This window comes from Dermacentor andersoni, chromosome 4, assembly GCF_023375885.2.
Source record: "Dermacentor andersoni chromosome 4, qqDerAnde1_hic_scaffold, whole genome shotgun sequence".
Classification (NCBI taxonomy): Eukaryota; Metazoa; Arthropoda; class Arachnida; order Ixodida; family Ixodidae; genus Dermacentor; species Dermacentor andersoni.
Window position 1 is genome coordinate 202,284,157 of NC_092817.1, and position 12,723 is coordinate 202,296,879.

Consider the following 12,723-nt stretch of genomic DNA (forward strand, 5'->3'; position numbering starts at 1 on the left):
ACGGAAAAGGCACAAGCGATAACAACTAGCTGTACAATACATGGGCACAACATGTACGCCAGTTAGTGCAACAGTGTCGTCAACTGGGACAAAGCATCCGTGATTGCCAAAGAAAGAAATGTTACGAAGATGTTATATTACCTGAACCTTTAGTGATACAGTTGGCATCCAGTACCATGCATCAGCTGGATTGTACCTTTCCCCAAGTTCACTCCTGATCATTACATCCCATGCTGTGTACTTAAATTGACAAAAATTTTATGTCTGTGCACTGTGAAACTGCATGGTTTTATTTTCCTAACATCAATTAACTTTTGAGATAAGTAGTAATCAGGAGCTTTTTCTTTTCGTTTCTTTTTTTCAGATATCCTTACAATATATTGGCTCAGCTTGCAACTCTCTGTTGCATAACTTATAAAATGGCTACACTGCGGTAGCCACTGTGGCAACCCTCATACAGCAGCAATGAGCAAGAAAGACCTGATTACCACTGCCACATTTATCAAAACTTGTCTTCTGTCAATGCAATTATGTTTTTGCAATTGTTAAATCTCTGTCAGTGATGGTATAGTAGCACTGCCATTCCTGATTTTTATTTTTCTTGTTTTTCTTTAGCACACAAAATTGCAATTCATTTAACCCCTTACAAATAGATTGACTCTTTAAGTGCCATCAATCTGCGTTATATGTTCAGTTCCACGTTCAGATATTAAACATTACTACTCATGGCAATTATGATTCGAGCTGAAATTTTGCAATTCACACACTTCCAGCTGGGCAATAGTTATCGTGAAATGCTGATTGCTGTTCCACTTGGCTTTGTTTTGCATTGTGTGAGGGAGCTTCTTCTTTTTTTGGAAATCATGAACTGTTATTCCAATGCACTCTTTGGCAAATTTGGAACGGTGTCACGGTGCAGCATTATTCGATTTGGTGAAGCACCGATCAATGGGCACCAAAAGGTCGTAGGAATAGGAACCGGCGAGCAAGATAGTTATTGCCGGCCACTTGGGCAAGCGGCCAAAAGAATTCGAAGGCAGATTTAGAGATTATTGTCTTTTTGTCATCGGTGCGACCATAACGTCCCGACCACTTTTTGTAGGAACCCCTATGTGCTCTCTGCCATGCGTGGGCATTGAAAAGCTTGCTAAGAAGGCAAGGGTGCGAATACTCTGAAATTTGTGTTGTCTCAGTGCAATCCTGTGTCCATGAATAGCTGACAGTGTAGGTGTGCCAAGAGCACCATATGGCCGGCTGCCATCATTTCTCCTGTGTTTGTGAACAAACAATTGGGGCGCATCACGGACTCAAGGGTGTGCATGTCTGGTGCAATACAAGTGCGCGACCTCTAACAGCAGATGGGAATCACCTGTTCCCTCACCCCTAATTAAAAGGGGCACAGCCCCTTGGGAGGAGCCGGGATACAATTGAGTGAACTTGATTGGATCGTCACCAATAGCTGCCATTCCCTGACACAGGGAACTAGGGAAAGGAGAAGTCATTTAAATGCAGTTTTTAGACCAAGCTAAGCAGTCTAGAAGCTGAGCCTACAATCTGCTGAAAAGCGTCAAGGAGCTAGTGCCGCCCAGTACTGCCTAGGCCGCCTAACTGCATCTGAACTGCAAGTTACTAGTTGATGTAAGAGACAACAAACCAACGTCTGCAACGAAGCTCACGGTAGTTCCCCTCAAGTTAGCTCAACCTGCTCGAGGGAAGACGTCAGACCTAGACTCCCGGGAAACCCAGCCCAGCAATCGCATCCACCGCAACGAGATCGGTTTGCCAGCATTCTTCGGGAAAGCTCTGCTGTCGACTACACGCTTTAGGGACTTGCTGCTGCTGCCCGGCCATGCGTATGCCATCATTTGTTTTCTTTTTAACTCTGTTTAGTTGACCCCTGTTAAGTCTGTTTTGTGTAGTGTTAATTTCTATATTTACTGTTAACTGTTCATTATACTTCTTTTGTCTTCATCACCGATCTAGATTAAGTGAATGTGCATTAGTGTTCTTGTGCTTTTTGTGTTTCATTTAAATTGTGCGTTGTTGTCAGTCTATAAATTTTTTTTTTCTCTCTCTTTCTCCCAACTCTCGACTCCTTCGCTGTGTTTGCTTGAGTACAGAACAACCAACCGGGTTGTATACCCCGTCGAAGACTTCGCGCCGACGGCGAACGGGTGACAAGCCGTGACATTAAACTGGCGTCCGCGACAGGACATTCTGTACAAAGGCAGCATGGTGAACGAAAAACGAGAATCGTGGAGATTGATCGATAAGTGCTACTGACACATTGTTGCCCACTGTCGAATGCACGTGAACACGAATTGTCAGTGCACAAGTTTTGGAGGTGTGGTGCATTTTGGAGGGAATGGAGTTCGACAAGTGGATAGAACAAGCCAAACAGTTAAGCCTAGAAGGCACTCAGCTGAGGACATGGGTTGCAACACAACAGGGGCAGGCAGTAGACCGAGAAGAGTTGTTGGTTCGAGAGGAAAAAGAGAAAGAGCGCAAAGAAAAAGTGAGGGAGCGAGTGTCGGCGAAGCCAGAGAGCAGGAATTACAGTTGTTACAATTAAGGATTCAGGTTAATCAAAATGGCAATGGAAGCAGGGCTAGCAGCAAGCATCTAGAAGTCCCGGAGGAGCACAGTTTATGGATAAACACTAGCAGGCTTCTCGTCTCCTTCGATGAAAGAAGGGACGATTTGGGCACATTCATCCAGCGATTTGAGAGTATCACTAGAGGTCAGAAGTGGCCCGAAGGCCAGTGGTTGACTGTTGACTGCGCTTTCAACCTGTTTAAGCGGATAAGTGCTTAGCATTTACGGAAGGTTACCGCCAGATGATGCAGCGGACTACACAAAAGTGAAGACTGCTCTCCTGAGACGCTTTCGCTTCACTGCAGATGGGTTTTGAGACAGGTTCAATAACGAGAAACCAGTGGGGGCTGGAACGGCAACCCAATATACAGCTCGGCTAAGTCATTATTTCGATAGATGGGTCGAACTTTCCAAAACCAATACCAAGTACAGCTCCCTTCACGCACTGCTGATTAGAGAGAGATTTCTGCACGGTTGTGGTCCAAATTTGTCGCTTTACCTAAAGGAGAGGAAGGCAGGATCTTTGGATGATATATTAGAGCTCGCAGAGCAATTCTTGGAAGCTCAAGGTGGAGCAAATCTCACGAAAACAAAGAAAGGTGATCTAGTCGTAGCCGAGAGACAGGAAACTGAAAAGAGGGGAAACGGCCGCCCGCCACTACTGCGTTGTTACCTCTGCTATCGCGGAAGCCACCCACCCCAGCTATGTCGCAACAAACCCACGTCCAACGCAGCCATCATCTGTTACATGTGTGGTGGAAAGGATCACAGATCGTACAACAGCCAAGCAGGCTCTAATAACAGACTACAGGCATCGTGCAGTTATGCCCCCACCAAAGTAGCTCACCAGAATCAGATACGCGACAGTTATCTCAAGCTGAGAAATGGAGACAAGGTTCCCGTCATCAACGTGATAATGGTGACACAGCCAAAATTTCTCGCCAAGGCCCTTCCGGTTGCTTTTGGGACCCTAGGAGGGTGAGATATCTCAGTGTTGTGGGACACAGGGTGCAACACAGTCTCGCAGTCTCGCAGGCCATATTCTGGAGGCAGTCTTTGAAGCCATCGGCTTTTATGTAGGTTGTCTGCTTCCAGTTCCTGGGGGTCAGAGTACATAGACACATAACCGGCACCTCCACCAGTTTGTCACAGACAAAACCACAAAAGACTTCGGTCGACACTATAGATCTTTTATGAAGCTGTCCTGGCCCCTTCGTAATTGTCTTCTTTAGGGTGCAACCCAACACGCCTAGCATGTTGCACTGAATTGCACCAAGTGGCTGTGAGTTGTGTCAAGGTCGTGGCAGTATTACAGTGGAGGGCTATAGATAATTTTTACCCCCCGAGAATCCTCAATGTCCATGCAGGGCACTGTGAACAAGAACGAGTCTATCGAAATGCAGACTCTGTGAATGCGAGTCGTACTCACAATCTTGAGCTCATCGGCAGCAGCTTAACCTATAATATTTCTCTCAAGGTTATGTGATATCATTCACAGATATGTCTTGGTTTCCACTGCTGAATAGTACCACCATCTTGAGAATGCCAGCCTGTAAAGATACATACTCTTGCTATTACATGGTTAAACACAGATAGGGCACTGGTGCAGTGTCAAATCAACCTATGCAACTAGTATCTTGCTCTTTGTAATTTTACTGCAGCATCACACTAGAATATAATATGGTGACATCTAAAAACCCTATATAAAATTGCCTAAAGCTATGCATATGTTGCTTAACTTTACTGTTCAAGATATTTCACAGAACAGATGTTTGCAAAGTTACATACCTATTGTAGCAATTAACCACTACTATATCAAAGAGCAAATAAATGGTTTAGGAGGTTAACATTGTCTAAAATTCAACAATGGCCAATTAATATTTGTTTCTTTTGCACCATCTAACAAAAGGCCAACATTGTTATGACAAAAGGCTTATCACTATGGTGGCTATACCGGGAAAGTCATATACAGTGTTCCATTGGGCAAAACAAGTTTGTGTCACAAGAGGGTTGAGAGACGGGCATATTTGTGTGCTCTGCTGTATCGCAAAACTACGCTTGGACATGTTCGCTCATGTGTTTGCAATATGGCACCTATATGTGTAGATAAATGCCAGTGGGTAAAGCCACAATCTTCTCTCGTCCGCCCCTCATGGCCACATGGGGCACTCATAGCCGTCACCTGGGCTTAGATAGATAGACCTGTTTGTCACCCTGCCTCAATACTTCCTTATCTTGTGTGGCCTCCTGCACACTGCAGTGTGATCATAGCACTTGTCACAAGAGATACTGATATAATGCACATGTAGGTGCACAAGCACACAAAATTGTCAAAGTGCAAGTTCAACATATTTGTAAAACTTCTACTCATACCGTCTTCTAGCTACAACATCGAAACGATTAAAATATGATCAGCATTTGCTATCATAATGATCAAAATTGCATTTTCTTAGAATTTAATTTGTCCTCCAGCACAGTCTGCAGGAGTACATTTACCTAGGCCACGCAGTCAAATGGGATCTTTCTCGTGAGAATAAGTTTACAGACGAATAAAAATGGTTTAAAGTGCATACAGCTGGCATTCTCAATTAGTCATGAATAGCAGAGAGCCAACAACCTTGAAGATTCTACAGTAAGTGCATTCTACCAGTGCTAACCAAACTACGGAAATGGAATTGGAGAACAATGAAACTCAAGATGAAGCTAAAAAACCATGCAATGAGTGACAACACAGAAAATGATAGCTGCAGTGTTACGAGACAGAAAAATGGATATGTGGATTTTAGAGCAAACAGGGATAGCTGTTATTCTAGCTGTGATTAAGAAGTGGAGTTGGGCAGGTCATGTAAATGTACAGGACAAATAATTGGTGGTCTATTATAGTAATACAAATGGAATGCCACACCTCGTGTGCAGTGTATGAAATTCAGCATACAGGATGCACAGTCGCCCCTATGGTTGGCTGACTGATCTTACTGGACCAATGTGCATATAGGACCAATAGACCGTTTAAACAAATATGGACCAATACATTTGCACAACTGAACTGCCTCTAGAACCGCAACACCTGTAGGACCAATACACATATTGGTGTCAATAATCTGATATGCTATTGGTTTTTCTATGGGAAATGCTTGCTATCGAATGGATGCCAAGGAAAATGCAGCGGAGAACAGAAAATGATTGCGCGTTGTGATGAGATGAGAAAAATTGCAGGGACAGGATGTAGCTGGCTGGCACATGAAAAAGGTAAATGGAGATCACAGGAGGTCCTGAAGCATTTGAAATAGGCTGCATGATGAAGATTATGGTGTACCATAGTCTAATACACTGGCTACTAAAAAACTGCCTGCATGCACTAGCGTAAGTCTTTCGTTCTGACCAGGGCAGCTATTTTTAACGCGACAGTGTTAAGGAGCTCGTGTCGCAGAAAAGCTGGTGTCATCGGCGTTGGACGTGAGCGAAAAATCCCGGAAGGCAATTCATAAATAAAAACAACTTACAAGATGGGCTGGGTGGGAATCAAACCAGGGTCTCCGGAGTGTGAGACGGAGACGCTACCACTCAGCCATGAGTTCGATGGTTCAAAGCGCGACAAAAGCACCTCTAGTGAATGCGGCGTTGCCTTAGAAACGTGCCGTAGTAAGTTATACTGCGGTGTATATCTGTAATTATGAGCATGTAAATGACAGAAGTCGCAGTTAAACGCGTAGCGAAGTACGTTTCCGTTACATTTCTTCTGCGCTTGGCGCACACGCAGAGCCATCTTGCGGCAAACACAGAAGACCCCCTCCTCGCAATGTACGGCGCTGCCCCGACAGGTGGCACGCCACTCGCCCGGTGTTATGGTATTCAGGTGTTATGGTATTCAATGAAAACAATGAACAGACAGTGGAGATACAGGGCCAAGAAATACCTCGGGTAACAGAATAGAAATACCTTGGTATATGGATAAACGAAGGCAATGGATATATGGAAACACAGGAAAAAACCATAACAGTAAAGGGGAAGAGAAATGCAGCCATAATGAAGCACAGAGCGCTATGGGAATACAATAGATACGAGGTCCTCCGAGGTATGTGGAAAGGTGTAATGGTTCCAGGACTTACTTTTCGAAATGCAGTTGTTTGCTATAAATCAGGGGTACAATCAGGACTCGACGGGAACCAAAGGTCAGTGGGTCGTCTTGCATTGGACGCTCACGGGAAGACTACAAATGAAGCTGTGCAGGGTGATATGGGCTGGACTAGTTTTGAAGTGAGGGAAGCTTGCAGTAAAATTGAGTATGAAGAACGGCTGAGGAATATGGAAGAAAGTGAATGGGCTGGGAGAGCGTTCAGGTATCTGCACAGGAAAAACATTGATTCACAGTGGAGGAAAATAACTAGGAAGCTTACCAGCAAGTATGCGGCCTGTAGGGTGGACAACACAGCAACAAAGAAGGTCAAGCGGAAAGTCAGAGAGGCTGAATTAATCTCATGGGTGGCGGCAATGGAAAAGAAACCTGCCATGAGTAACTACTTAAGAGGAAAAAACAAAATCAAGAAAGAAACCATTTATGATAACTCAAACGGAAGCTCATTACTTTTCGAAGCGAGATCGGGATGCCTTAGAACACGCACCTATAAAGCGAGATATAAGAAGGAAGAAGAAGCATGTGCTTGCTGTGGTAAAGCTAGGGAAACTACGGAGCATGTTTTATTAGAATGTGAAGACGTCTACCCAGCGGTCGATTTAGGCACCACTGGCCTCCTTGAAGCCCTTGGGTTCAGAGGGAGCAGTGGTAAAGCAAACATGTCCGCAATAGACATTAGTAAGAGGCGACTGGAGGATTGGTGGAAGAAGAGTAGGGAAACGACAAAGGACGGAGACGTACAAAAGCACAGTTTGCAATAGAGGATCAGAAAATTTGGGCGTGGTAGTTCATAGTGTTTTTTTTTTTAATTGTTTAACCTAGGTAGGATATTAGGCAGTATATTAGCAAAAGCTTGGTGGCGCAACCCACTGCCCCGTTCCAAAGGGGACGCTCATAATATCCATCCATCCATCCATCTCCCCTTCGTCTCGTCAAGAGCATGCCGAGAGAATGAGTGGGCGGTGCGAACGGAGTGCGATAACGCTATCGCGTTCCACTCTTGAAAGCAAAGCTTAAGCGTCCTCCAATTTTTTTTTTATTGCCTGACGTAAGGGCAGTAACGGAGACGGGGCATAGCAACTATACTTTGGAATCTGATGCACTGCTCCCATCATACCATGTATGGTACGCTTATTTAGCTTGAGTGGCACAACCAGGTAATTGGGGAAATTATTTTTGAAACAAAACAGCGCGGTTTTCACAGGGACAAGCGGGAAGAAACGACACGGACCGTGCTGTTTTGTTTCAAATATGTCTTACCAACTCGCCCAAGCGTTTGTTTTAATGGGGAAATTATGTTTTAAGTGCATTTCCAGTCCTTATTGGTCCAACAAAAAATAAATAGGCAACCAATGAATCACACTTACTGGGCCCTTTTGTTAACACTGATGCCAACTATTGTTCTGTGGGCAACAAACTAGCTGTTGGTCCGGTAGGCAATAACATTGGTGGGAATGCCTTTCAGTGTTTTCGAGCAGCCGATGAAGCAGGCAATATTTACTTTTGGAGCATGTACTCCTGTGTTTGGAGCAAGTGTAAGATTTCCATAAAAGCACACACCGAGAAATAAAATTTAGTTCAGTGTTTTCTTAAGTTTACATAATCATTTCCTCATAAAAACTAGGAACAACACAAGTGATCCAGAACTGCACACGACATCAGCAGCGGCAAGCTTACTACACTAAAAATGACACATGCTGCCGGCTGCTCTGTGTAAAACCGCACAACTGAAACTTAAAAGAACGCTAAAGAGAAATAATAAATCACTTTAGTCTGATAAAATCTTTCAAAATATATTCTCGTTTTTAGCAAGACCTAGAGGTCGTGCTTCTTCTGACCAAGGCACTTGGTTCTGTTAACATTGGACATACAGGTACACACACTTCCATTTTATACAGGTCTACTTATGCACATTGTTCGCACATTTTGTAACGGACTTTCTTGCACGTTGTATGCATAAACCATTCACATGAACTTATAGATCTGAAAAACTTGAAATGCAACACGCAGTAATACATACGCTCAAATCACGAAACGGAGCTATTTTTTCCAACCAGGATAACAATTCAAGAAGCATATTTACTTATAGCAAATGTCATGATTTAGAAGAAAATTTTTGTATAATGTTTAAATTGAGGTGCATAAAAATTAATTTCCTCCTCAACAATATAGCCAGGGTATCTATCTGCATGATAGTTTTGGTCTTGACGTGCATACTTTGCTCAGGTGAATGGTGTTGTTTTGCATTATTTGTGTTGTTTGCATCTCGCTGGCTGTAATGCCATGAACAGATGTGGCCAATGAATGCAGCAGCACTGCACCTTATATTGTATTGCGTGGTAACTTCCAAACTTACACACCACCGAATGTATGTCATGGTGCAACAGTGGCGTAATTTAGGTAGAAAATACTTTTTGGGGTGAGCAACGAATTTCAGTCGGTGCAGATTGGCACAATTGGTGCAGCATTCTTACTGGCAAAAACTAGCTGTCACCTACGGACCCTACTGGTGTGAATAATTGTCAATTGGCCCTCAGATCTTTCAAATGAGATCTCTGGGTGTCGCCATAATGCATTTTGGCAATCTGGGAATATTGTTATCTGTGTTTCTCCCTGAATCAAAAAGCACTGCAGAGGTGGCAGCAAATGTGCTTCATACTCCTGCACAACATTTTACAGAGGAGGCGCTCTATCTCTCCAATGGAAAGGTCTATAAGTGATAGCAGCTGTCACCTAAAAGACCCTATTGGTGTCAATACAAATTAATTGGTCATATAGGTGACAAATAGCTGCCACCTACTGGTATTAATACAAATTCTATTAGTCCTATAGGCAAAAAGTAGATGTCCCTCATTGGGCCCGATTGGTGCGAATAGCATTCAAATAAAACCAAGCTCCAATGAGATAGAACTCATGGTGCTGGTGTGTTGGATAAATTGAAAATTCCATTGGTATTTTTGCTAGGGACATGCCTCACGCAGAGATAGCATGCCTTGATGCCCTTTTGGAAGAGTGCATTGAGGTTTCACATACATAGACTCATGCAAACACTGCTCTTCACACTCATGGGAAAGGCTGACTGTACAGTGCTTTAACCCATTGGCTATCAAATAATATGCATGCCACAAGGCCCCCCCCCACCGTACCGATTATTTCTGTTGTGTACGGGTGTTCCTGAACTTCCCAGTAATTACTACATCCTGAATATTTTTTTTTAAATCTAACTGCTGTTGTAGTGGACAAATAGTTCTATCTATCTATTTTTAAAAGAGTAAGTGTATATTGCCAGTCATGTTACCTGTGAATAGCCTTTTAACCGACCCATACCTCCCACCGGCAAATCGCCGGCTTTGGCAATGTAGCACCTGCTGTGGCACCCGGCCATTCACTGGCTTTGGTAGCCAATGGGTTAAAAGCTGCACTTGTCATCGCTGTTGTCAACATTAGTGCAAAATAGATGCATACAGGTACTTGCATATTATGTGATTTTGTGCTTAGTCACCACTGCACTGTTCTCTAAATTTCGCAGAAAGATCACATTTTGGAGCCTACGTTGTTCAATGTAATACTTGGCACAGTTACTTGCCAGGTTTTGAAAAAAGAAAACACAAAATTGGCTCTATTTATGGCAATGCAAGCTGCTGCCGAGACGGTGCTAGCATAAATTTGTCACCGCCTGCTGGCAGCTGCAGAAGGCAGCTATTCATGGAGCGTTGCCACGTGCTGTGTGCTCCTCTGTAACATGTGACAACCCTCCCTGAGCGAATGCTTCCTGCAGCTGCAGGTAGGTGGCAACACAAGTTTATACTAGTGGCACCTTCACAGCATCTTTCATCCCTATAAAGGAAGGCAACATTGCATTTTTCTATTGAAAACCAAAACAAGACAAATAACTGTGCCAAGTGTTACAGTAAACAACGTAGGCTCCAAATCATTCTGTGAAATTTGAACAAGAACCATACAGTGGTAAGCACAAAACCTTTTTCAGGATTTTTTTAAGCGAAATATGCTCATCCTTGTACAAACAACTTAAGGAAATGCAGACAGATAGACAGCACATGCTTCCAGCTTATTTGCAACCTTGAGATATATTTTATAGTTGGAAATAGCATCACCACAATTAATGCGCAAGTTTATTGCACATTAGCACATGCTAATGTTTACAACATAGATTACTAGCTCGCCCTTCGTTTGTCCTGCAGTGGAGTTAGGCTGACAGTGATGGTGGCACCAGGAGCTTGAATGCGATGAACCCATGCCAGATGTACTTACCATTAAGGTTTGGTAGCAGCAAAGTACCAGCAGCAGCAACGCAGGCCAGGCAGACAGCACCGGCCCATGGGTTGAGTGGATGCGTGCCAAAGGCCGCAATATAGAAGAGATGTGCGGCACCAAAGGCACCCATTCCTGGGAGGAACCCCCACGGCCAGACAAGCAGCGCGTCGCCAAGGCACGAGAGGCCAAGGCCAAAGAGCACACGGCGTGAGTAGCAGTGGCGTGCATCACCCAGTGAGATGCCATGCAGAACAACGAACACCATGAGGAAGGCGACTGGAAGGCACTTGAGCAGGCAGCCCAGCCATGATGGCTGCCACGAAATGGCCACCACGAAGTAAAGGGCAACTGTCTTCAGGAATGGCACCAGCTTGGGACCCACACATTTCACCTGCAATGCATGGTGACTGCAGTCAGTTGAGTGCATCTGGTAAAAGATATGTTCTGCATTTCAATGTAATTAGCATTCATGGGCTACTTCATGCGGTTTTTGTTCTGTAACCATTTCGGTATCTAACTGTTTTCCCTGAGCCTTTCAATAAAAAAGAAAACCTTGAAACCTTCTCCCATGATAGGAAGAATTGATCCCACGTTACACAAGTTCCTCAAGCAGAGCAGCCCAATATGCTTTTACGAGCTGCACCATGATTGCATTAAGTATGTGTCCGTCTCGCATGAACTTCTTTCACGCGAACTTGGATCATTAGGTATGTACCTCTGAGTATGCGGCCAGTGAGGAAACAATTAGCTTTCACACGTATCGGCGCGCCATGCATCTCGGACGTCACTCTCGGGCTCTTCAACAGCACCACTACATGCCACAGCGTGTCCAAAGGGAAGCACAAGAGAAGATCTCGGCTGCGGTACACACCTCAGAGGTGACGTGTTTCTGACCGTTCGAACGCACCTGCATGCATGCATCTCGGAGGCCATGCAACAGACGTTGCAGTGGTGCCGCTATGTGGCGCAGCACGTTCAGAGGGAAGTGCAAGAGAGACGTCCCACTACAATATGCGCCTCGTGACGTGTTTCGACAGTGGCAATATGTTGTGTCGATACGCATGTTGCCTCAATGCTGTCATTGCCGTCGACACTCATTGCGCTACATGGGTTATGCAGGGCCCCCGGAGATGGCGTAATAAAAATTGTCGCAAAAGGAGCAGAAAAAAAACAACAAATTAATTAAGATGAATTATGAAAATTTTTTAATATTCACTTTAGGACGAAGTGTGTTTCGTTGTGTTGTAGAGGGGGTTCAGAAACGACCAATTCAATTTTTTGTGCCAATGTACATGCTGCGTGGTGACCTTTTTACGCATTTAAAGGCACACTAAAGGCAAATACTAAGTCAAGTTAAAGTGATGGGTTAATGCTCAAGATAAAGGGACACTAAAGGCAAAGACTAAGTCAAATTAAAGTGATAGGTTAATGCTCAAGGATCTCTAAGGTGTCAATATTATTGCAAACTAGGTATATGCAGGACATGATTAGTGACTCCCCTGGGACATTCAGGCACTTGCCCGATGACGAAAGCACTCCCAAGCTAAATTCTGTCACTAGTACTCAACTATACTCATTGCAAAAAACATCCTAATATTGTACTATAAGATGAAATAAAATTCTACCTGTCCAGTTTCATTTCATGTTTAGAACAAACAACTCATTGAAATTTCCATTGACAACGACGCGGGCGGTCGAAAGGTTTCGTTCTCGCTCGA

The 12,723-nt window shown here is 44.0% G+C and overlaps 1 protein-coding gene across 1 annotated transcript in view; it reads right to left on the reverse strand.

Annotated features, from left to right (window-relative positions):
- The window catches only part of LOC126538502 (lysoplasmalogenase TMEM86A), a 79,023-nt gene that overhangs the window by 4,396 nt on the left and 61,904 nt on the right, over positions 1-12,723 (reverse strand). The window contains exon 2 of the mRNA XM_050185359.3: positions 11,003-11,396. Coding sequence (XP_050041316.1) covers positions 11,003-11,396 — 394 coding nt within the window. The remainder of the gene's footprint in view (positions 1-11,002; positions 11,397-12,723) is intronic.